This window comes from Paramisgurnus dabryanus, chromosome 2, assembly GCF_030506205.2.
Source record: "Paramisgurnus dabryanus chromosome 2, PD_genome_1.1, whole genome shotgun sequence".
NCBI classification, from domain to species: Eukaryota; Metazoa; Chordata; class Actinopteri; order Cypriniformes; family Cobitidae; genus Paramisgurnus; species Paramisgurnus dabryanus.
Genome location: NC_133338.1, coordinates 10,103,388 through 10,130,815, shown reverse-complemented (window position 1 = coordinate 10,130,815; position 27,428 = coordinate 10,103,388). Strand labels below are relative to the sequence as shown.

Below are 27,428 nucleotides of genomic sequence, written 5' to 3'. Positions count from 1 at the left end.
AAGAAATGTAAAAGCTTTTCAAATCAAACAGTCAACTTTATTTTAAGTAGAAAACGACAATAAGACAATCCTCAGCCAGGCAAACCAATGACACTATTTGCAAAGAGAAACTATAAAAGTACATCTGATATGGAAAATATTTCATACAGTTACAATTTATATTTCCAAGGTATAATCTTCATATTACAGGTACAATTCCAGAGATCCAATGATCTTACATATACAGTAAAAGGACCCAATAATAGACACAACCTTATGCTTGAGTAAAGCTCAGACATTCAATATGACAATAGCTCCAAAATGACATGCTGGCATCAAGAGAAAAAAACATATAAGTATACAATTTTAGGCACTTTGGCTCTACAAAATAACTAAAATTACAAATAAAAGAAAAATTATGTAATCTATTCTGAGCAGCCCTTTACGTGATATTATCAAAATTAACTAGGGCAGAATTTTATGAACACCAACATATGTGGACTAAAATTTCAGAATCTCTGAGAAAAGATGAGAATTTTTTAAAAATCAATTTCAGTAGATGAAATTCTACAGTTAATTATAATTCCAACAAGGTTTATATGGTGTAAAATTTATTTGGGGATCAGTAGTGCCCCCTAGTGTTATGAATAATGGGGATTCACAGTAAGCTAAGTCCTCCATCAATTCTCTTTACAACAGTTGTAATTAGATCAGATTTGTGTTAATGCAGTAACAAACATCAAAGAAAACGCATATAATCTTTTTCCATTTAAAAGTGACATTCGGTTATAACACCTGGAATTTAGACAGAAAACAACAGGGTATGATTGTTTTCTTTCAAACCTGAAACAAAATGACCAAAATCACATAAAGCTACAATTAACCACAGATCATTCCTGCATTCTATTGTAACAATGCAAACAAGCTAACAACCAAAATGTGTTTAAAATGCTGTGAATAGAAAGCAGTGACAGACAAAATACCCTTGGGTTCTTGATTGTTGGGCTGCTATCAATAGAATTCCAGAAAATGGAATACTCTGTTCTCCGCCCACCTAAGAGATATGCAGCACTGATCAGTAAGTCTGAGGTTTCGAAGTTTAGTCAAATCCTTGCCAGTCGCTCTGTTCAGAGTCATACTCCAGCTCTGCTCCTATGCACCGCACGCCTTCCAGTAGCATGGGAGTTCCATGCTGGCGATCTAACACAGAAAATGAATTAAAAAAGAGAGGAAAAGACTGGTGACATGTCCCAGTTCACCTATTTATACTGCACTGAAAGTATGCACTGTTGTTGGGATGAAGAAGTATACATTTGTAGCAAAACATTATGCAAGTACTAGGACATTCTAACAATAGGAGTGGTGTTGACATACACAATGATTGTTAATAATCAAACAGATCAAAATAAATAAGTGACACTTTGCTGAATTAATAAATTGAACTATATGTGACCCAGTATGTGAAAACCCAGTTTTCTTTCTGATTTTCTGAATATTTTCTATACAGAATTATCCTCCAAAATGTAAAAAACATTTTTGTAAAAATATACACTTGATTTCTTTATTATTGACAGAGTATGTCCAAATCAATGCTCCAAATCTCATGATTATGAGACTTTAGCCTGAGTCACATATGGTTAAAATAAAATAAGAAATTAAAATGCAAAGCCTGAAACGCAGAAAGTTATTTTATTAAAGGCGGAGTGCACATTGTTTGAAAGCCAATGTTGATATTTGAAATCACCTAAACATACACATCCCTACCCCAATAGAATCTGGACTTCTTTTGATAGACCCGCCCCACACATACGCAACCTCGGCAAGGATGTCGTTTAGTAGACATGCCCCTTACTGCTGATTGGCAACAAGTGTGTTTTGGTAGTCGGCCTGACTCACTCTTCCAAAGCGTTTTTCAAACATTGTGCACTCCGCCTTTAATTGTGCATCTCTGTGTGTGTAAGCATGTGTGAAGTTACAATAAAAAATATGGTAAACAGTAAACATGAGCAAATGCATTAACTAACATTAACAAACAATATAGTTTTCAGCATGTTAATTAATTCTTGTTAATGTTAGTTATTGTCAACACAGTAATGCACCATAAACTAAAATTATGAGTTTAATAATAAATGCTAAAATTAACATGAACTATGAATCAACAATACTTTTACAGCTTTTATTAAAAGTTCATGCTAGCTAATGCATTATTAATTGTTATACCACGGGTCTGTTGAATGCTGTATTCTGATTGGCTGAGAAATGTTCCGTGGGTATGCATTAATTTCTGATAACCGCACACCTAACTTGTCAAATGTCTAAAAAATAGGCACCAGAGCAATGTTTGTGGTAACCGTGGTATAAGAGGAATAATTGACTCCGGTCCTTTGAATTATTTGAAAAATTGGTGTGCATTATTTTCTTATAATTCAATGGCCCGTCGTCAATTATTCCTTACTTAAGATATGTCAGTCCATGTTTTTTTAAGGCAGCTAAAACATGCATTTTAGTCTGGGACTAGGATAAACCCTGTTCGGGAAACTGCCCTTTGATGGTTTTTTAAGAGTAATTAAAGAAAAAAATATGTCTTTATCTTTAAACCCGTGTGATGCACCAAACTTAAAATTATGGCCCAAAACCGACCTAAAGACCTAAATAAATAACAATGAAACAAATTTTTAGGAGTACAACATCTTACTTAGTAAAGTTTAGTGTTTTTGATAAACATACTGACATTTAGTGCTGCAAAACTCTGCCCATCCATATTAATATTAATCCACTAAATGAATATTTTCCATATCTGAACTTTAAAAGCAACACAAAAAAATTCATTCAGTTGTGTATTTGTTTTTTGAAAATTATTTTACAATGATAAAATTAATGGACAAACAGAAGTTTGAGTTACTTGTCAAAAGTTAATGTATTTTTAAACTTTTTACAAATTTTCCATATAAAGGTGACTGTTGGAGCTAAGGCATTTCAAATAGTGTGTTATTATAACATATTCATAATAAGTAGTACATGTTCTGACTATAGCATTTAACTTAAATACTTGATTCAAGCTGTATTGAAGTCATTGTCTTAAAATAAGAACAAAAAACCTTAAGCAATAGTCCTCCTCTTTCACTTTTATTATATGAAAAAAAGAAGAAAGAATAGGGAAACAGGTTTGAGCAACAAAGGAATACCAACAAGCAAATCTCAGGTGCACCAGCAGAGGGCAACACATAACCATACATCTAATATTCTCAACATTATCTCACAAAAATCCATGAAATAGTCACGCATTATTTTGCTCAGTTTTGCGTGACATTGTCACGTATTTCCACCATATTACGTGCCCCTGACACGACTTGCTTTTCCGTGACAGTTTCACGTATTGGTTACTCAACTGTTTTTCCTATTTTTAAACAATTTTCGCTTCGGTTTGGGGTTAGATTTGCTGTTTGCGTTAGGATGTCACTTAATGTATTGGTTTATAAAAAAAAATCGTATGCTTTTTAAACCATCGTCGCCTGACGTTGGGGTTAGAGTTGGGTTTGGGTAAGGATGTCATTTTATGTAACAGAAGGTTGTTCTAACCCCAAACCGAAGCGACAATTGTAAGAAAATAGGAAAAACAGTTGAGTAACCAATACGTGAAACTGTCACGGAAAAGAAGTCGTGTCAGGGGCACGTAATATGGTGGAAATACGTGACAATGTCACGCAAAACTGAGCAAAATAATGCGTGACTATTTCACGTATTTTGTGAGATCAGGTTGAATATTCTCCCTTTCTACAGTTACAGTGCGTGTATAAATTTTAAAAACCACTGTCAATATCACAATAACATTATAGCCTTTAGGAACACCACCTAAATGGAATATATCTATTTTTAATGTGACTGACTTACCCATGACACGGGCATGAACCTTGACCTTCACACACACATCCTCTTTGCTCTCACTAAGAATCTGAACCTCCTCGCACATCACTCCCTCCTGAAGGGCCACATATTCGCAAGTCACCCTGAGACCACCTAGAAACAAAGATAGATTAAGATTACTTTATAAGAAGAGTAAGATGTGCGCAGGAAGAGGACATTTGAGCAATATCTGTCATTTATGCAATACACAGATTAATCAAATGGCATTAAAGGAATATTCCATTTTCTTAAAAGAAAAATCCAGATAATTTACTCACCACCATGTCATCCAAAATGTTGATGTCTTTCTTTGATCAGTCGAGAAGAAATTATGTTGTTTGAGGAAAACATTGCAGGATTTTTCTCATTTTAATGGACTTTAATGGACACCACCACTTAACACTCAACTCAACACTTAACAGTTTTTTCAACGGAGTTTCAAAGGACTCTAAACGATCCCAAACGAGGCATAAGGGTCTTATCTAGCAAAACGATTGTCATTTTTGACAATAAAAATAACAAATATCCACTTTAAAAACACAACTTCTCGTTTAGATTTGGTCGTCATGCCGCTAGCGTGACCCGACGCAATACGTCATCACGTCAAGAGGTCACAGCGGACGAACGCGAAACTCCGCCCCAGTGTTTACAAATGTGGTGAAAGAGGACCGTTCCTACGTTGTTGTATGTCAACTGATACTAATTAATGTCTTTGTGTCAGTTTATTGTTTAAAATGGTCCGCAAATGTGCGTTTTATATATGTAACACGTGACCTCCCTACGTCACTACGCATTTACGTTAGGTCGCGCTGGACCGGACCTAAACGAAAAGTTGTGCTTTAAAAGTGTATATTTGTTATTTTTCTTGTCAAAAATGACAATCGTTTTGCTAGACAAGACCCTTATGCCTCGTTTGGGATCATTTAGAGTCCTTTGAAACTCCGTTGAAAAAAACTGTTAAGTGTTGAATTAAGTGTTAATTGTTGGTGTCTGTTAAAGTCCATTAAAATGAGAAAAATCCTGCAATGTTTTCCTCAAAAAACATAATTTCATCTCGACTGAACAAAGAAAGACATCAACATTTTGGATGACATTGTGGTGAGTAAATTATCTGGATTTTTCTTTTAAGAAAATGGAATATTCCTTTAACTCTTTCCCCGCCATTGACGAGATATCTCGTCAATTAAGAGAAAACGCTTCCCCGCCAATGACGAGATTTTCCGTCTTTCCGCAATACCGCTATTATCCACCAGGTGGCGCCCTTCCGAACTTTTTAAAACCGGAAGTATTGCTCTATGGCAAGCTGCTGCATGTCCGTGTCTGTTTTAAAGATCGCTCTGAATGGGATCTCTATGAAAAGTCCGTCATAAAAATGGAATTATCTCTGCTTTTTGCTCAAAATATGGTGTTTTTGCAAAAACCTGCCCATATTCAAAAGCTGATTGCAAAAGAACCACTAAAGGTAGGATGAAACGGTTTTTTTTGTTTGAAAGCAGAGGGTCTGTTCTTTCATTTGGTATATTGTATGTTTATATATTTAAAGAAGAACATTTTCTGGAAGGCATTAAACTTTGGTGAAAATCATGAAAAACGCTGGCGCTGGCTGGCAACTTTTTTTAAAAATGCTGGCGGTGAAAGAGTTAAGGAATAATTTTGTCTTTGTCTCATTCATAGAATATCAACTTAACACACTCAAGTTTGTGACTCGACTATGGGATAAGCCTGGAGACATGGTTTGTAATGCTACACATTGCATGTAAAGCCAAACCTGGTAATCAATATTTTTATTTTTTTTGCCAGACACAGCGTGTTCTCCACTGTCTGAACAGTTAGTGACAATTTTCATTGTGTTGTCTCAAGGAAACAGCAATGCTATGAAAAGATCCATACAATTTTCAGCCCACGAATCAGCCTATGCATGGCTTATAGAGCATTCAGTAAGAATTCAGCCCCTCATTACTTCAGAAACCCGAAAATGGCTGTCTATTGACGGTCCCTATCCAACCTGACTGAGCTTGAGAGGATCTGCAAAGAAAGGCAGAAAATCCCCCAAATCCAGATGTGCAAAGCTTGTTGCATCATAGACTAACTTGAAATTTTAAATAAACATACTTTTCTAAAAATTCTATTTTCACTGTCATTTTGGGATACGGATTATAAAATGAGACAAAACTAAATGATTGCAGTATCAGGTTGCAACATAACAAAACTTACGGTGATGTTATATATATGCATGCATCTTTACTGTGTTATCTGGGTTGGCTGGTTTGGGTTGTCCATCAGAAGACAAAAACAATGGCATGTTTTTATATATAAATCTATCCTGGGTTTACTTCCATCATATCTTTAAACATACATTTGTAAAAAGTATGCTTGTAGCTATAGCCTCTGGTCACAATTATTATTTTTACTTTCTGTTCCAGTGGTACGTACTGAATGTGGGGAAAAAGGCATTTAAATTTCCTGTTCCCTCTGCCTGGAATTGTTTGCAAAGTGCATTAAATCTGAGGACTGGTTCCGTTGGACACTTTTAAAAAACGTTTACATGATTTGGAGAATGAAACATCAGGCTGTAGATGTTTTAACTAGTTTTAAATTTATATTGAAATTTGATGTATTTGCTTGTGTGTGTAAATGTATATGTATTGTTGATGTTATTTGTTTAAACTCAAATGTGCTTGTATCTGTCAATCTTGACCAGGATGCTCTTGTAAAAGATTTTTAATCTGAATGTGCTTTCTTTCCTGGTAAAATAAAGGTTTAATAATAATAATAAAAAAACTGAAAAAGTAAAGGGGGTATGAATACTTATAATTTAGTGCACTGTACTCAATAGCTGTCCAAGCAATAATACAATTTACATTCAAATCTACAATATAATGAACATTCTGACACTCATTTGACAAATGTCCAATGACTACATGCAAACATCTGCACTCCTCATTGTAATACAGCTTTTCTCTTGAGACATGATCAATGTACAGGAGGGTATCTACATAAAAAAATTCACTAATTTACATATCATTAAACACACAAATCATTAAACCGATGCCAGTTCTATTAGTATGCAGCGATTTAAATAAAGCACATCACATATGTTTCCTAACTTTTTACTGATTATAAATGCATGGTTCATCATCTTTTGTACAGTGGTACGCCTACCTTTCCTAGCCTTTGTGGCTGAAGGACTTTTGTCGTTTGCATTTAATAGACTCTTAGTAAAACTGGTTGAAACTGGTTATGTGAAAAATCAGTTCATCAAAAAAATATTTGTCTCTCATGGGAAATAAATTTTTCAAAGGTTTTGTTTCAAAAAGGAAGCGTTCACATGTACTACTTCTGCTTTTTTAAAGATGTGTGATAGCAAACTTAGATTTTTTTTTTGCCTCGATAGAACCACCTAGAAACAAAGATAGATCAAGATTACTTTAACAGAAGAGTAAGATGTGGGCAGGAAAGAGGACATTTGTGCAATATCTGTCATTTATGCAATACACAGATTAATTAAACGGCATTAAGGAATAATCTGTTCGTTTTTTCTTCTCCTAACTGTGGCCAGATGTGAAACCTTGCTGTCAAAGGCATCTCCACTTGTGATCAGATTTCAAGGGAGGGTCTCTGATGTCTCAGCACACTATTGTAGAATGGTGTATGCAAACAAAACGTTGGCAAAATGTTGTTAATAAATGTATTTCCAGTTTTCTTTCATTTCATTTTTCTACCGATAATAATTTCACAGTGAAGCTGTACATGATACATGTATGTTAATAGTTGGGTTGGAATCGTAGGGCAGAGCTTACCATCTGAAGATACTGTTAAATTAGTAATGCGGAGGTGTGGGTTTGGAATAGGTGCAGGACACACGTCTTTCCCAAGCTCTGGGACCTCAGGCAGCGTGAACACAATCTCGTACCGGTGCTGTGTTTTCAGGAAGCCCACCTGATGATATGAACATTTTCTTTAGTATAGAAGTCACCATCAAATCAACATGATCTCACAAAGTTCCGTGGGATAGTCACGGAATTTTTTGCTCATTTTTCCGTGGCATTCTCACGGATCTCCGCATATTTCCGTGGCCCTGCCACGGACTTTCTTTTCCGTGGCATTCTCATGGATTGGTTACTCAACTGCTTTTTCCTATTTTCAAACCATTGTCGCTTCGGTTTAGGGTTAGATTTGGTGTTTGCGTTAGTATTTCACTTTAAGTACTGGTTTATACTATTTTTTCTGATGTATTCCTTTATATTTTCTAAAATTTAATCAATTGTTGCCTGGCGTTGGGGTTAGAGTTGGGTTTGGGTAGGGATGTCATTTTATGTAAATCTAACCCTAAACCGAAGCGACAATGGTAAGAAAATAGGACAAAACAGTTGAGTAACCAATCCGTGAGAATGCCACGGAAAAGAAAGTCCGTGGCAGGGCCACGGAAATATGCGGAGATCCGTGAGAATGCCACGGAAAAAGGAGCAAAAAATTCCGTGACTATGCCACGGAAATTCGTGAGATCAGGTTGCATCAAATACACTGAACAAAATAAATGTAACACTTTTGTTTTTGCCCCCATTTTCCATGAGCTGAATTCAAAGATTTAAAGACTTTATCCATGTACATAAAGGGCCTATTTCTTAGACTGCATGAGTTATTGCACAGATGTGCCTTGTGCTGCCTACCCACCAAATGTGAGGCAATGGCATTTGGTGTATGCCCCATCAGGCCGGCCACATTACAGTATACGTCGAACGTCACCGAAAACTGGGTTGATCACTTCCAGTTGCCGGTATGTGCTATCGTAGCTTGTTATTATTATTTGTGTTGTGTTCTTTTTTATTCTAATATCTAAATGTATGTGAGAAGAAAATGCCTTTGTCTAAAGCTATTAAGTTTAAAAAAAGTAAAATTTTCTTTTATTTAGGTTTAATGTGTTAATGAGCACATCCACTGGACATGGGTCTTTGGTAGCTCCTGAAGGCTACATATACATCACCGTGTCAGCGTAGAGCATACAGAACAGAGCATACTATGTTTAACAGGAATGCGGAAGTAAGTTGCGCATATACCCTATAAAGGGACACTAATGCTGCGTCCGAAACCGCCTACTACATACTATATAGTACGCGAAAAGCAGTAGGCGAGGCGAGTAGTATGTCCGAATACATAGTATTCGAAAAACAGTATGCGAAAAGTACCCGGATGACCTACTACTTCCGGTTAGATTTTGCAGTGTGCATACGATGGACGCTTCACTATCCCATGATGCCCCGGACGAGGAGTTATCCAACGAAGAAGAAGAGGCACGCGGCTGTTTTCGCGCTGAAATGACATGACGTGATGACGACGTATGTCACGTGATGTAGCAACATGGCGGATGTAGTACGTCCGAATCTCATTCATACTACCAGGATTCATACTGTACAGTGCCTACTGTTTTAATGCCAAGTAAGTAGGTACTTCATCTTATTCAGTACCTACTATACAGTATGCGGTTTCGGACGCAGCTTAAGTCTCCGCCTCTATTCTGCACATTTTTGAGGCAGAAAGCAGCCACTTTTGTTTTTTTCAATGATAGCTTAAAGACTGCGCTGACCACTGTGGGTTAAGGACCAATGGAAATACATTTTGCTCGCGTACAACATAGATTAGATCTATAGACCAATTTTGTGTTTGCAAACAGAGATTACGTTTTTTGTGGGCGGAGCCAAACTGGTTGCAGAAAGTGACTGCTCCGCTGTAGGGTTGTGAAGTTTTTTAGCATTAAACCGGGATTTTTATGGATCCGGTGTTCTATCGAAGTCTGATTCCCCTATGTTTCCCTTTAGTGCAATGTTTCTTATAGCGTTTTAATCACGTTACGTTTATTTTTTAGATAAATAAAAAGTTTAAATGGCTTGGCTACTGATATGCATGTATGTAATGTATATTGTTCTTTTTTGCTAAATCAATTATTTTTACAGTCTGAATCGCTAAAGTACATATAAAAGCAATACTGTATTATATATAATAGCGTTTATTAAATATTTCATAATTTTCCTGTTTTCTATTATTTCTTCCTTATATTTATCTTACGTGTTTGTTCTTAAACTATTATAAAAGTATTATGTTTAAACATACATTAAAAAGGCCTGTTTATATATTAATAACACTTTACATCATGTGTGTGTGTGTGTGCTATATTTATATATTTATTAAGTATGTAAACATAATAATTTTAGAACAAACAGGAAGAAGACATAAGCTAAGATATAAGGAAATAAAAAGAAATAATAGAAAACGAAAAAATTATGAAATATTAAAAAAAATTGTGATATTATTGCTTTTTCAGTATAAAAAAACATTTATTCTGAATAAATTATAATTGTAACTTGATAAAAACGCTATAAGAAACACATTGAGGGAACAGACTTCGACAGAACACCGGACATCTTCTCTATTTATTTTCTATTCTAATTATTAAAAGATTCCCAGATGATTTCCTCGCTCGATTCTGTCCGTTTAAGCGCTTATTGTAATCATAAACACCTACGTTTATCTTCAAATGATGTCTTCGACGATGGTATTCTATAAAAATGAAAGCCATCTTTTTTGGCATTCTTATTCTGACACTTAACAGCACAACAGGACATTTTCTAGTGAGTTATCTTGCTCTTTTCACTCGTGTCTAATTCATTTCCACTGTTTTTCTAAAACCGCATTGCGCGCGCAGCTTGCAGTGACGTAACTGTGACGTCTACTCTAAATTGGTCTATAGGCGGAAAGTAGGCAGTCTTTTGTGACTGTTGGTGAGTTCCATTGACACCTGGGGCATAATCTTCGTACGTCACTAACTCACTTAGCTGGATTTGATTGTTGGCGATTTGGCATGATCTTGGATTATTTGGTTCTTCGAAGCTCATCCTAGACTTGCTGTCATAGCGATAGCAACAGGTGCGCAAGCGTGAAACAGACAAAACAGCAATTTAACTGTTTAAAAAAAAAGATTTAAAGTACTTAAGGAGCATCAAAGTTTGATTACAATCATGATTTTAATCTTTGACATGAATATTAAAGATATCAAGATTATATTTTCACAGAATGTGTTACATTATGTAGGGTGATTTTATGTACAAAATAGCTTTAGCTGCTTACAAATTCAGCATCATAAAAAGATCACAATAACCTTCCATCAATAGCTGTAACAAAATATGATAGAGCAGGTGGAACTGAAGTAAAATTTCAAAACTTAAAATTAATATGCAACTGAAAACCACATACCAACATCAAAGCTGTAACTGGTTCTTACCATGGCATTATATCAAAGACATGAGCCATCATCAAACACAAGAATAAAATAGAACAAACACAGACACTTGCTGTCTCTATGGAAACATAGGCCATTAACAGGGCAGATAGCTAAAGAGTTGCTGTCATATCTGTTAACACCAGTTCGTGTGAATGTATGTGTGTGCTTGCAGGAAAGAATGGGACAGCAAAAAGCGGCAGCTTCAGAGAGACAGCTGCAATCAGAACACCACCCACTGTGGGGTGAATGCGAGCATGTTTGTATATCTGGTCTCTTTGAAAGATATTTGTGAGTGGGAGGACAGCACACACTGGAGTCTGTGTCTTTTCAAATATGCTCAAAGTTTTTGTTCTCACGGCATCATATGTATTTGCAGCATCCTTAAACGGTTTGAATTCAACATTAAATAAAGACATTGCTTGACTTACTGTGCATGAAACTCCATTTAAAATTTTCATTATGTTTTGAATTCTTCCATTAAAATGACTTATTAACCAATCCCTGTTTCTTTTTACATTCTGGTATGAAACTCCCACTTTTTCAAATTCAATCAATACTTAATTTATACGGTTAAGACCTTCCCGAATTTTTTTCGTGTTTAAAATCCTGTTAATTTCAGGAAAGTAATCTTAATGATCTCCTTAAAGAAGTTACCTAATGATATTTTCATAGGTGTGATATTGCCACCGTGTTCATGTTATAATCTAGTATATAAACAAGGTTTAAAAAAAAAAAAATTTCAAGCTATATTACTACTAGGGGTGGCACGGTCCATGAAAAAAATCTGAACCGTTCGGTTCGCTTGTCTCGGTTCGGAGCGCGTGTGTGCCGCACGGTTCAACGGTTCATGGCATGCGCAATGTAGTCTTATAGTCTCATGCCCTGTATGTGACCTCAGATAGCGTGTTTCCCTTTCGCGCGAAAGAAGAGGTGACTGGTTTGGAGTAGAAGTACTGCAGGTTATGTTAAGTGTAGAAATGGCAAGTGGGAGAGAAAAGGAAGTCTGCCCGCAGTTGGAGGATGCGCCAGCGTCGTAGAAGTTTGGTGTGTGGAAACATTTTTATTTCATGTTACCTATGATGACAGCGAAAATAAAACAATAGATTGAACTGCAGTCTATGGGTTGAATGTGCTCGAACAGCCACAGGAGATCGCCTTCTCTCCAACCATTTATCTAATCTGAGGTACTGAAAGTTTTACATCTTTTCGTATTTAGCGCTATTTTTAGCCTTTCATTGATACAATTAAAGCGGCTGATTTCCACGTAGTTTCATTTTACTAGCGTGTGAAAGTTGCGCGATCTTATTTCAGAAATTGCCCCTCAAAGTAATCAGGACAGAAGTGGTCAAAAGTGGACAAAAGAGACGGATTTAAATATTACAGGTGTAAAGGTTATGTTTCTTTCTCGTCCACATATACTCTCAGTATTAAAGCAGCCTCTCAGTGATAAATCTAAGAGCTACACTGAAGTTGGCATTTTAATAAATGCAAGTTATCTTTGTGTGCTAAAAATGCACATAAAGTTCATGTAGATGGCAATACACATTCTCTTTTTGCCAAATAAATGAAAAGCATGTTGAAATCATCAATGTCTTCCCTCTTGCTCTATCAAAATCTCATCTGGCTTTCCTCGGAGATGGTCCCAATAATGTGCTTAAAGTCAAATTCAGTTTGTGCATGATTACATGATATAACTTTTTTTTTATACTGTATCCTAAATTATGGATAATTAATACATTAATAAGATAATACATTTCTGGAGTGTTAGAAATTTAAAGAAAAAATAACAACAAGAACCGTACTGAACCGAGAACCGTGACCATAGAACCGTGATACGAACCGAACCGAGGGTTTTGTGAACCGTGCCACCCCTAATTACTACTAGGTGGTTATTTCTTTTTAAGACAGCCCAGATCAAGACTATGTTATCACTGGTCTCTACATATTGTATGGCTCATGTACTTATTTCAATAAAAGCCATTTTATTGTCAGCCAGGCAAAAAAATAATAATTCTAATTGTGAGAAAGTGTATCCAGATTGTAATATAAGTTTTTGTTGTGAAACATTTCACATCTTCCTGTATGAATACAAGTTCATATTTCTGATTTAAGACCCTTAAGGGCCGTTCACATTGTAGCGATAACTACATAACTAGCATCCACACCACCGGATGATAAAGATAACTTTATGCTAATTCGCTCGGAAGGAGCGGTATTCGCACAAATCATTTGCCTTCAAATGGCATTAACTAATATTGCATATATTCACATGTCATTAAATGTATAAATATGCTGTTTTTGTTGCATTAACAGAAGCTATAACCAGGAGATGTCCTAAACACACTGCATTTTGCGTATCTCTAAACAGTAAATCTAGTTTGTGTCATCTAATATCTTACCTTTTCGTATAGTCTAATAAAACCTTTGCGCTGGACACCTGAGGTAATTTTATGTAATAGCCTCTCCACCGTGCTTGTCATTTCAAATGCGAGTGCACTTTAGAATCAAGTAGACCTGATTGGCTGTCATTGGTTTATCGTTCATCAGGTACCAACAATATCATTCCTTGTATCTTTATTTTTATTGGTACAAGTGTAATGTGAACTCCACTATTCTCTTTTAATACAGTTTTAAAAAACGTTTTATTTTTAGTTATGCTTATAATGTGAACGGCCCTTTACACTGAATGAAGCTAATTACCCCAGTAATACAACTCCTCACCTTAACTATGAAGTTCCCATTTGACTCCGGCATCACCATGACGACAGAGTCATGCAGTTTCTCGTCGAAATGCACATGGGACTGAGCGGCAGCAGCCGGATCCTCTGCGAAACGAATCCCCCCTGTCTTAGACGATGCTACAGTAAAAAGAAAAACACAGCACTAATAATTACACATGCATTTGTCAAAATGAGCAGTGATTGACAGTAGGTCTCTGAACTTCCTGATCCGCATTCTACTACACTGAATGAGATGTTTAGAAATAAGCATTTCAAAGTCGCAATGATATAAATCTTACCTACCATTTGACAGCTAGAGCAATGAAATCTGGGACTATCAATACCATCAGAACATCACATCACTTGTCATATCTTTATGCTCTCAAAAAAAGTTTTATAGCATAGACCGGTTGTATAAGTAAGACTGCAAAAGCTTATCTGCTTATTTTATCTGTTGTGGTATATAGTAGTAGCACACATTGCATAATCTATGGTACTTGGCCTTTAAATTTAACTTTAAAACAAAGCATACCATTCAGCTAAATATAACCGTGTTGGTTAATGAAAGAATGAAATTGATGTTTGTGCAAAATCTCTCTTTAATTCCCTACAAATACTTATCAATAAACAAGTGTTGTTATTCAGATCACTATTAACAGGTTGACCATTGCCATTTTTGAAGGCAACCACCTACGTATGCGAATACAAATGCTTCTAGCCAAACTCAAAAGCTCAATTTTTAAAAGCTTCATTTCTTTTTTTATTCAAACTTAATGAAACAAAAAAAATAATATTATAATATAATAATACAAAAATTTATACAATTATAATACTGTAATTAATATTTCCAGTTTTCAGCCAGTTCTATCCAAATTTTTGGTATCGGTTTCGTCCCAGAATTTTTTTTTCAGTAAATCACTAACCTCTGCCATTCATCTGCCTTAAAGAGATCACATGTCTCCTCAATCATTATTTATGCTCTGACTGGCACCCAGAAGGATTTATTTAATTTCCAGACATCAGAGGAACAGTTTAAAGCCTATCCAACATGTAGCTTAGATCTGTTTAGCTAAGCAATGTTCCTTCAAACTTGTATTGTTTAACATCTGATTTAATAAAGGAGACTGTGGGCCAAGACATCAGGACAAAGACTTAGACACAGATCAAACTGATCAATGCTAATACTGCATTAAAAATCCAATTGCTCCAGACCGTACTGAGAAAAGTACACGGTCAGCATGTACACCTCTTTGAATTCATCCATCTCTGAATCTAAATTGAATGATAAAGAAATGATAAAGGATTTTTACATTTCAGAGAAAATGTGAATGGTGCTCATGTTGAAAATGGTGGAAGGTTGTTAGGTTTTTATGGTTGGCAAGTTATTCCGAGGATATTTGGTTGCTAGGATGGTTGCTGGGTGGTCAACCATCCTAGCAACATAGCCCACCCTCAAATTTTGATGCCTAGATGTGGCATTAAAGCAATAAACCCCAAGAAGCAGTGGGTTACCAGTGCATTTTATAACAGCTAAGGGGCGTTGTTAGGCACGCTGCGAAGCGGAGTTTCTAAAACCCCCTTAGCTGTTATAAAATGCACTGGTAACCCAACGCTTCGAGGGGTTTATTGCGTTTATAAAACGGTTACTTCATATCCATAACGTTAGCGGGATTTTATAAAAAAAAACACAAATACGTTGTAACTATATTAGTACAAATATTACTCTTCCGCCAAACAAAGTAGTTCCTCAGAATCAAGTGTGACTGAAACAGAGCGCAGTTCCCAACCAACACAGATGCAGCAAAGATACAATGAAAATATGATTTAAGACTGTGGTGTTTATTTTATAAATCACCATTCATCTAATTTATACATTAACATTGATATTGTGCAACTGTTGAAGTGATGATCAAATATGCTTGGAAGCATGCTGAACTCTTTCCCTGTCAGCGGGTTTTTTTTAAGTTGCCACCCAGTTTTAGTTTAATGCCTTGCAGAAAAATTATCTTCTTTAAATAAACATAAAATATCAAATCATGAAAGAACCGACCATCCACTTTCAAACAAAAACAAACAAAAAAACGTTTCATCCTACCTTCATTAGTTCTCTTATCACCTCTCAAATTTTTTAGCTAAAAGCGGAGATAATTCCATTTTTGTGAAGAACTTTTGTAAGAGATCAGATTCAGATCCATGAAAACTTACACGCTGTGTTTTCAGTGTTGAGTGAATGCGTCAGTGTTTAAATTGGGTAAGATCGCCACCCAGTGGATAAAAGCGGACGTATGAACTTGAGTTAGAAACTCCTCAGACAATGTTTTCTCTTTATTGACGAGATGACTCAACAATATTTATTGACATTCATCTGGATATCGCCATTAATTGTGCAATTGTAGACAAATAAAAAATATGATTAAAGACTGTGGTGTTTATTTTCATAAATCAGTACGCAGCAACAGTGGCTCAGTGATACTTATGTAACGTGGTTTGAACCGTGAGGTTACCAGTGTATTTTATCATAGCTTAGAACGCGTTTCAACCAATCAGAATGAAAAACCAGAACTGCCCGTTTTATAATTAATTCTTTGGACCTGATTATAGGATTTTACACCTGTTTTATTGTTCAAATTATATAAGACAAGTTACATGCCAGGGTTCAATATTTGGGATTTTGTTCAAATTCCTCATACAAAGTATGATGAGCAGTTATAATAATAAACATAAGAACCCAAATTCTTATGTGAGTGACCACAGACCAATATACCCTGAACAGATTACATCATGGAACTTTTAGATCCCTGAGCTTGGAATAAAAATAAATGAGACTGATTAAAAAAGATTGCTTTAACGATTCTTTCTCACCACAATGTAAATGTAAATTTCTAGTTTTTTTAAACATACTAATAATTAAATAAAATTCAGGAATATAAACTAATAAAACAACACCTGCAATAATGCTTGTATGTACAGTGATAAGGAATAGTTTGGATATAACTTGGCTGCAGCACTGGGACATGTGGTGTAGGGATAAAATTACAATGATGTGAGCTAGGACAGGATGACATTCGTAGAATGAGTGATCACATTATTGGCCTCATTACAGAGGCTACGGGACTCCAACTGTTCTCCAAATGTGGAGCATTATAAACAGTCTCAGGCACGGCTGACAGGTCACCAACCAGTTTCTCTGGAATATGGTCTGAAGTCCAGGCAGAGAGGCGTCTGGAAAGTAGGGCTGGACAATAATTCAATGTCTGTATATTTTGTGGGTTTTTTTCAATAACGGTAATATGGTTTCTAAACACATATCCTATATTTCGATATACATTACAGGGTCACATGGCCATTCATGTCACGTCTAAAAACACGTGCTAAACACAGGCCAAGGCGCTTTACTTTCCAAAGCGTGCTCCTGTGGCATCTTTCATAGCAAAGCACCCAGGAGATGCGAATGCCTGATCGGATTTAAATCGCCAAATCATACAAGTGCAAAATATGAGAAACATGCAAAAGATAAAAATATGTATGCAGCTATGACACTAATCTCGTTACGAGTATAATACTTATATAATGTAGTATGCTAGCACAGTGGTTTTCAAACTGGGGGCCGGGGCCCCCAGGGGGGCCGCGAGATGGTGCCAGGGGGGCCCCAGTTTTATGACATTTTATTAAATACATTAATTTATCATGAATTATGTGTTATTAAACCTAAAAAAATAAGGCTACCAAACCAAAAGCACTACTTTTTTGTATAATTTAATGTTCTTTTATTAAAATGTTGAGTTTTAGAACAGTTTTTTGTCACAAATTTTCTTTGGGGGGGCCACAAAGGAATGCACCATACACAAGGGGGGCCACACGCTGAAAAAGTTAGGAAACCTCTGTGCTAGCATATATCATTATGTAGCTTGCTATGCATTATTAATTTTTATTTGTATTTTTTTAAATTCATACCATTATACCATACTGACCGAAATTGAAGGGGACACAAGATTTTTTTTAAATGTCAAGTCTTTGGTGTCCCCAGAGTGCGTATGTCAAGTTTTAGCTCAAAACACCATATAGATAATTAAAGCAACACTATGTAGTTTTTTTACCTTTAAATAATGTCTCTAAAATTATTTCAGTGATAGAACAACTCTTAACTGGACAAATTCTACTGCTGCTGTAACCTGAGCAGCCTCCTAGCTGCTACAAGCACACTCTGAAAGTGGTGGTGGAGGGTAGGAAACACAGCCACGCCCCTCCCCTTGCCTGCAGAAGAGTGTCTGATACCAGGCACTGTTGCGCTTTTCAACCACATGGGGGAGCTGAAAGTCATTTTTACATGGAAACTACATAGTGTTGCTTTAACATGTTAAAATTGCCAATTTGTAGGTGTGAGCAAAAATGTGTCGTTTTAGGGTGTTTCCTCTTAAATGCAAATAAGCTGATATCTGCACTAAATGGCAGTGCTCTGGTTGGATAGTGCTGATTAAGGGGCGGGATTATCCCCTTCTGACATTACAGGGGAGTCAAATTTCATTAACCTATTTTTTCATATGTTTGCAGAGAATGGTTTACCAAAACTAAGTTACTGGGTTGATCTTTTTCACATTTTCTAGGTTGATAGAAACCCTGGGGACCACTTTGAGAAGGGATTCACTTTGGTAAATCGAAAATACAGTAAGTCAGGTGCGACATGTACTGCGCCGTCACAAGGGTTATCATCTCATATTTAAACTTTTGATGTCAAGACATATCAGAGAGCCATATGAACATAACATCTTGACTGAGAACAGGTGAGAGGAAGTTTATAAAAGTGGAAAACATGGTCTGAAGTAAGTTTTTTTAAATCCTGGTTGACTATAAAGCCTGGTTACGACATGCACATAAAGACAATCTTGACTGATATTCTTTTCTCAAATCTTAAACATCCTCACACTACAAAATCTGAAAAAAACAGATATCCCACACTACAAGATTTTTTTAAGATTATTGTGCCAGAGGGAGCGCTTCACGTTACCTCTTGGGGGAAAGAATGTAGATGTATAGAGATTGTAACACTATTAATAATATAGAAATTTACTAACTAGTATGGTATGACCTTTCTAAAATCACCCGTTATGTTTTTAAAATGCAGACAATTTCACCTAAATTCAGGCCGAACATCCTGTAGTGTGAGCCTGGCTCGCTGACATTTATAAAAAGCAGTTTAAGGTCAGTGTGGTAAGATCATGATAAAAAACCTGCAATACTTATTATCTTCTACATTCTGTATAATTAAAAGCTATTTTTGTCGACGTGAGTACACTGTGAAAATTCCTTGTGGAACTTTTTTATTTTTTTATAATTTATAATAACTCCTCACTAGTCAAGAAAGCTGAAATGAATTGTACATTCAAGTTGATAAAAGTTAAAAGTGTTAGTACAACAACGGAATTGTTTACATTGTAGAGACTGCTTGTGTAAATGTTTAAAAGTTCAGAAATGTTATGTGTGGTTTATCTGGTTTAACAATTTAGCTCCACACCAGGATATGACTGTCACATTGTGCAGCAAATTCATGACCAATAATTAGTAAGAGTGTTTATTACAGTGCAATAGTACCATATATTCAGCATGTAACATAAGTGGGAAATAGGGGTGGAACGGTACATGCATTCGTTTCAAACCGAATCGGTACGGGGGTCACGGTTCGGTGCATGAATTTAAACGGAGAATACACGATATGAAAATAAAAAAACTTACGTGCAAAATAAGTAATGTAATGCGGAACTACTGTTAAGGTCCGTTCACACAACAAAATTTCGGGAGTGACAACCGTATTTGCTTACAGGTGTGAGTCTGGAAGTGTCCTGTTCAGACAGCACATTACGACACAAATAGAACACTGTCTGTATGAATGAGTAACCGACCTCAAACCAGTATGATATTCGCACGCGGTGCCTGTAACCATAGTGAAGGACATAAACATAAAAACGAAAGTATTATACAATGGACAAAACTTTAATTATGTAATTAACAAAAACAGTTGGCGTGTGTAACGCTTACCATTGTGCAGAGAAAAATAAACAAGGGTGGTTCCATATTTAAAGTTTTAATCTGCAAAATGAATGACGCAACTGCACGTTTGACCAAAGCAGATATATCCAGAACAAAAGTAATCCCGATGTCTGGTGATATATTGACGTCTTGTGAAGCAAATCGATCCGTTTTTGAAAGAAAGTGAACTTTATTTACAGCATTATTAACGCACTCACATAGGAAGTGCGCTTACGCTCCCGCTCTGTAGGTGGCACTGAGAGTATGGTTTACCAACTGCAGGCAAAACCAGCCTCTTAGCGCCACCTAGAGCGGGAACGTAAAGCGCTCTTAATATGTTTCCAAGGATGTGCATTAATGCCATTAACGCTAATAATGTTGTAAATAACGTTCAATATCCTGCAAACGTTTCTTGAACCTAGCCCAATTTAATAATTTAAAAGCAGCATGGAATTAGGTCACAGAATAGAGAAGGTTAAAAAAAGAAAAACTAAAAGAAATAGAGAAAGCAGCTTACCTTTCTTGGCAGTGGCCATTCTGGCGTCAATTTGATGCAAACTGGAGAAAAGCTCAATCACGGACTCATGGCAATTATCACCCAATAACAAAAGAACCCTGAATAAGAAAATGAGTACAAAATAAGAGTATTAAATCTTTTAATGTATTAAAATGGATTAAAACAAAACAGTTTTAACTCTGGTAAGAGGCGTGTATTTTTTGTTAATGCTGACACAGGTTGCCTTGAAACAATAAACTCGGCCAGCTGTTATAACAATAGTGCAGAGACCCCAAAGAGCCCTTTGAAAACTGCTCTAGCATTTTTCAGCTTAATATTCCACATAATTTTTGTCCAAATCAAGAAGCTGAAAGAATGAATGTTTCCTTGGACTAAAGTGTAGAATCATCACAAACAAGTATACTGTAGTTAGTTAACAAAAGCAAGCATTGATACTGACTACGCATACAAATATTATAATTATATTCTGATTAAACCAGTTGGCATGCTCAAAAGCTTATATACAAAGGGCACGGCAAAAAAAACAACACCTCTCAGAGTTCTTTATGGCTTCGTTCACATGATACCCAATTCCAATTTTTTTTACAATATATCTTTGGGGATGGCTCTCTTCACAGTCATTTTGCAATGAATAAAGTTTAACTGCACTGTCTCAACAAACAAATCCATATTTGATACATTTGATAAATATCACTGTAAAAAGAGAAGACTAAAAACTGTAAGTTTTGCATCTCATGTCTAACATTATGTTATGAGATCTATAAAACAATAAGGGGCAGGTTCCCGGACAGGGTTTAGGTTAATCCAGGACTAGGCCTTAGTATTATTAGGACATGTTAGTAGTTTTTACAAACATACCTTAAACAAACCAATGATGATGATAATATGTGTTAAGATATGTCAGGTGTGTACAAGGTGTTTTAAATTAATGTCAACCCACTGAACGAATATTCAAATAATTAAATATTCTGGCACAGCCCTAATGTTTGGGCACCAAGTAGTGAATCAAATTTCACTACTTTTTAAAGTTTTCTCAGTTTTTTAAATTGATTTAACGTTGATGTGTCCTTTTAGCCATTTGTTTTAGATTTTCACTAACAACATTAAAAATAAAGGCAGCTCTAGCATGCATTTTAGTCTGAGATTAGAATAAGCTCTGTCCGGGAAAGTGCCCCTGTGTGTCAATGGTTACACTTTATTTTGATAGTACACTTCAGACATGTAACTCTGCATATTCATGTCAACTACCTCTCATTTATTAGCCACTATATGTCAGCCAAACTCTCAGAGTATTAGACGACTATTAGGGGCAGGTTTTGGGAAGAGGTTGGGGTTAGCAGAATAAGTTAACACGTAGTTAATGTTGTTGACATTTTTTCGTCAGCAGAACAATAAATGATATTTGTGCTCTATCATATAATGTCAACAGATCTGCCACTTTAAGAGCTCAAAAGCAGATATCCAACAAAAAACTAATCCTCATGACTCCAGGCAACAAATTGACGTCTTGTGAAGCAAGTAGATCTGTTTTTGGAAAAAACTATTTATGTTACTGACAACATTATTATTGTTAATGCAGAACACCTGCCAAGTCTATCTCAGCCCCATGCTGCCACCTATTCACCTTATTTTTCACAACAACAAGGGTGGCGCCATTGCGCTCATTTTGTCAACGTACTTCCGGCCGCATAGATGATGAGCAGCTGAGGCAGTGGCTGAAGGCGACGCGTTAAACCTAAAAAAGCTCACTCAAGCCTTTATGTTTGTTTCTTACCTATTTTAACGGACAGGAAGCCGACTGAAGAACACCCTTATCCCAAGTAATGGTTCGACTACGATGTTCCGGTAACTTTAAAACCACGCCTGGTGTTGAAAAGGAGGTCAGTTTCAGGTAAGCTATCTTAGCTAAATGTGCTCGTTCGCCTAACGTTAGAATTGTGAAGTCCGTTCTACGAATAAACTTAAGATCAGTAACGTTACTTTATAAAATGCAACTATTTTAAATGATTTTAATTGCCCACCTATATTTTTTAATTATGATAGTACAACAAGATATTACAGTACATTACATTCTTACATTAGCTCACGTGATTGCTACAAGTTTCAAATTTCAGATGGTCAGTTAATTTCTCATTCAGATATTGATAATGACATATTAAACGACATATTATTTAACACTGAAGTTAAAGGTTGTGTGTATAACGTTACTGTCTCTTTTTAAAGCATCTCTCTCACACACTGTTCTGTTTAATATGGGTACCATTATAATTCTCATTATGAAAGTTTATTTTAAATACTAACATAAAAATGTTTATGGTTATATTATTTTCACAGATGCATTGATGTTTAGTGATGCAGTGGACAACTGTGAGGATAATACAATCAACATGTTCCTAAACTGTGGTGCAGAAACACAATGGGAGGATCAATCTGTCTCTGACCAACTACACTTCAAAATCACAACTCAACCTGAAGCAATCTTCATCTGATATGAGAAAACAATGGTGCGGTTTCCCAGACAGGGCTTATACTGGTCCCAGGTTAAAATGCATATTTGAGCTACAATCATGTGCGACTAGTAAATTTGACCTTTTTTTGTGATGTGACAATTAATTTAAAACAACACATTGTACTTTCTGCATCCATCATCAAAGTATTTATTAGTAATACAGTGTATTACTTAGTAGAAATGTGAACATTTGCTTAGCATGTTGATTTACATATGTGCCCCTAAATTGTCTGGTTGTGCCCTTAAATTTTCTGGTTGTGCCCCTAAATTTTCTGGTTGTGCCCCTAAATTTTCTGGTTGCGGCCATAAAATTTTCAGTTGGGGGCCATTGTGCTCCTAGTGAAAAAAGTTAGTCTGGAGCCCTGAAAAACTAAAATGTCCTAATATAATTAAGGCCTAGTCCTCTAAACCCTGTCCGAGAAACTGCTTCAATGTGTTGAGAAACAACCATCTTTGTCAGCTTTACACAGGGTTGATATTGCATGCATTACACAGTCGACACACCTCAAAAAAATTGGTAATTGCATAATTTTTGCAGTCTGTGAATCCATGAAAGGTACATTTAAATAAAGAGTACAACTGTCTCCAAGTCTTTCTTTAAACAACAACTGTAATTAAATAAAGTATTAACATGTATACTAAAATCTACAACAGGGCAGGTGGAACCAACCAAACATGTTGGCAAAATGAAAAATCTAGCTTTTGCGTTGGTGACTTTGTATGTAACAAAAAGTAACTAGACATTTTTTTGGATGGTAACTGTAATATTCAATTATTTTTTAGTAATTAGTAACACTACTAAGAAAAAGCTAAAAGCATAAATTGACAGACAAGGGAATGTATCATGCTGACACAGGTTGCCTTGAAACAATAAACTCAGCCAGCTGCCATAACATAATAGTGCAGACACCCCAAAGAGCCACCCAACCAAAATTACCCCAAGAGCACACATTAAGGTCGGTGTTCATGACTCCACCGTAAGGAGGAGACTGGGAAAAAATGGCCTGCATGGCCTAGTTCCAAGACGAAAACCACTGCTGAGCTAAAAGAATATAAAGGCTCGTCTAAGTTTTGCCAGAAAACATTTTGGGAAAATACTCTGTGGACTGAAGAGACAGAGGTTGAACTTTTTGGAAGGTGTGTGTCCCATTACATCTGGCGTAAAAGTAACACACCATTTCAGAAAAAGAACATCATACCAACAGTACAATATGGTGGGGGTGGTGGTGGTAGTGTGATGGTCTGGGGTTTTGCTTCTTCAGGAAGACTTGCCGATAAGTGGAACCATGAATTCTGCTGTCTACCAAAAAATCTTGAAGGACAATGTCCAGCCAAGCTGAAGCAAACTTCAGCAAGTGCACCTCTGAATGGCTGAAGAAAGACAAAATGAAGACTTTGAAGTGGCCTAGTCAAAGTCCTGACATCAATCCTTTTGAGATGCTGTGACATGACCTTAAAAAGGATTCTTGCCCGAAAACCCTCCAATGTGGCTGAATTACAACAATTCTGCAAGGAGGAGTGACCCAAAATTTCTACACAGCGCAGTAACAGACTCATTTCAAGTTATCGCAAACACCTGATTGCAGTTGTTGCTGCATAGGGTAGCTAAACCAGTTATTAGGTTTAGGGGCAAGCACTTTTTCACACAGGGCCATGTGTGTTTGGATTAAGTTTTCCTGCCGTCATAAAAACTGCAGGTTGTGTTTACTTATGTTATATTTGATAACTATTAAAATTAGTTTTATGATCTGAAACATTAAAGTGCGTCACATTTAATTTCTATTTTTTTCTGTTTTTTGTGTATAACATCAGAAACGGAAATACATGTATAAGAATGACTTTATTGAGCACTTAGTTGCATTAAAATACAGTATATGACAGTTCAGACACTAGTAGCAAAAGTCCAAATACTAGAATGATGTCACAAATATGATAATTGAGTACGTAGAGAAACGATTCTGAATCAAATTAGGATCCTAAGAATCAATTCTGAATCAAATAACGAGGTCCAAATGATTCCCACCCCACTTCAGACATTCTACTAAAGATATGTAACTCTGCATCTACATGTCAACTACCTCTTATTTATTTGCCACTATATTTCATCTAAGTGTCGAGAGTATTAGTGGACTATTTGGGCCAGGTTTTGGGAAGGGGTAAGTAGAATAAGTTGGCAGAACTTGGCACGTAGTTGCAAACAGGGATGGGTATCGTTAAAATTTGTATTGATACTGATACCAATACAGCTGATCAGTAACTATCGGTATTGAAAGCTACCAGTTACCAGGGAAATAATATTATTATAGTAACTAGTTATTAGTAATTAGTTACTGCCCAACACTGGCCCAAACATACTGACGAAACCCCCAAAATGAGCAAAAATGGGCAGCTGTATTTGAGGGTTTTGGCGATTATGTAATTGTTTCATCCGTAATTGTAATTAATTGTGCAGCTCTACAATGCAGTGTAAAATTAAGTAATGAAGTAATGAATCTTTTATGATGACTTCTATTGCTGTCTGGGACAATCTGAGTTTGGAGACTTTAAAGTGGACATTTCCCAAGATTTTTAAGATGCAAAATAAATCTTTGGTGTTCCCAGAGTACATATGTGAAGTTTTAGCTTAGAATACCATGTAAATCGTTTTTTGGGTTTGTCCTTTTAAATGCAAATAAGCTGATCTCTGCACTAAATTGCAGTGCTGTGATTGGATAGTGCGATTAAAAGGTGGTATTATCCCCTTCTGACAATACAAAGGGAGTCAAATTTGGATGATCTATTTTTTTACATGCCTGCAGAGAATGGTTAATTAGGTAATTGGGTTGATCTTTTTCACATTTTCTAGCTTGATAGAAGCACTGGGGACCCAATTATAGCACTTAAACATGGACACCACTCTTGCTATGGCCCCTTTAATGTACACCACAAGTTAACAAAGGAAAAACCCTCCCCTCAAAGGAATTAGGACAGAAGCAGTCGAAAAAAGATGGGTAAAAAGACTAGGTTTGAACGGGATGTCTCTCTCTCTCTCTCTCTCGCTCTCTCTCTCTCATCCATTTGTGATCCGATCAAGCAAAAACGCATGTTGAAACCAGACATAAACAGGGCTGAAGTGATCTGAGCCATATCAAGTCCCTTTAGGGTAGGCACGCCACGAGGTCGCCATGTTTGCAATGCTCCGGGCAGACCAAAGTCCCATCACATTGAATGGGGAAAGAAATTGCATGCTTAAGTCACAATAAAAAGAATTCCAACCAATAATTAAACCTGGCTTTAACTGTATCATCAATTTTGTTTTTTAAAATCAAACTGCAGTAAAAAGACCTTTATTCAAAGACAGTGCAAACGCACACAGGTTGGCAAGTGGCTCGCACGTCTCTGTTTAGACCCCCTCTTCCAGAGATTCATCAGTATTTATCAATTGATAATTAAGAAAACCCAAAGGAGGCGCTTTCGTCACCAGAGCGGCTAAACTGAACACTGCATTGTCCCCATATTGATAGTTTTCACGTGTCGTCACGTATTTAGGGGCGGGCAAGAGAGCGATATCTGCCATTGCTCACAGGTTAAGAAGTGAGCCTAAATACTTAATATTTGTTGTGCAATAACACTTCTGTGTCATTTCCTGTTGTTTGCCATGTCATTTACTGTCATAAGACAAAATTGACATCAAAGGTACGATTCATTACAAGACAGCTCTGTATTAAATGTATTTTCTCTATATCCTGTACATATTTCCAACATAACGATTTTCCTCTATACTTCTTATCTATTCTTACTATCATAAACAAGAAAACAAATACACAGAGAAACACAAATACACACAGGAAATATAACCTTTTCCTCTTTACATTGCAAACAGAAAACAAACCTCAATTTTTTAGCAGCACAATTTTGTGTGCATCTTTACATTGCACATTTCTATGTATCTGCATGCTTTAAATGTCATTAAGCAGAATATGCTGGCAGTCTTTAACTGCACAGTTATTATCCTTAGGCATTTAAGGCACACATAAATCACTAAGGACTATATTTACCATGAGCGATATGCATTTGAAATTATATTTCGTAGTTAGTAGGTCACAGAAGAAGGGTTTTATGAAAAAAAAACTACTGACCAAAGACTCTATCTATGGGACTATGTAAAGACGTATTCTTCACACGGAACTATACGCTGAAACAATGAAACTCGAAAGACATAAACTTATAATAATGATAATATATTTCAGACGCGTGCACTTTTAACAGTCTCACACAACATGGTATAAAATGTGTACTTACCTATTTTGGATTGTAAAGTAGTGTCGGGATCGTAGATTTAAGCTTTAGTCTAAACTCACAGAACAGAATGTTTAATTTGCCTCAAAATATGCTTCAAACAGAACCCTGGACTCGCAGAACCGCTCAGGTCCAGTCAGTTGATGCTGTAGGAAAAACTGCACGATTTCAAATAATATGAACCACAGCTTCCGGGTAAATCGCGTGGTGTGCTGCATTCGC

At 36.2% G+C, this 27,428-nt stretch overlaps 1 protein-coding gene across 1 annotated transcript; it reads right to left on the bottom strand.

The window, feature by feature from the left end:
- Window positions 1-15: 15 nt before the first annotated feature.
- adisspb (adipose secreted signaling protein b) lies at window positions 16-27,428 on the bottom strand. Its single transcript, XM_065294313.2, has 6 exons — window positions 27,210-27,428; window positions 20,420-20,517; window positions 13,880-14,016; window positions 7,683-7,821; window positions 3,871-3,996; window positions 16-1,179 (listed from the first exon to the last, which is right to left on the bottom strand). The coding sequence occupies exons 2-6, from the start codon at window positions 20,436-20,438 to the stop codon at window positions 1,079-1,081; spliced, it is 522 nt and encodes a 173-aa protein (XP_065150385.1). The 5' UTR covers window positions 20,439-20,517; window positions 27,210-27,428; the 3' UTR covers window positions 16-1,078.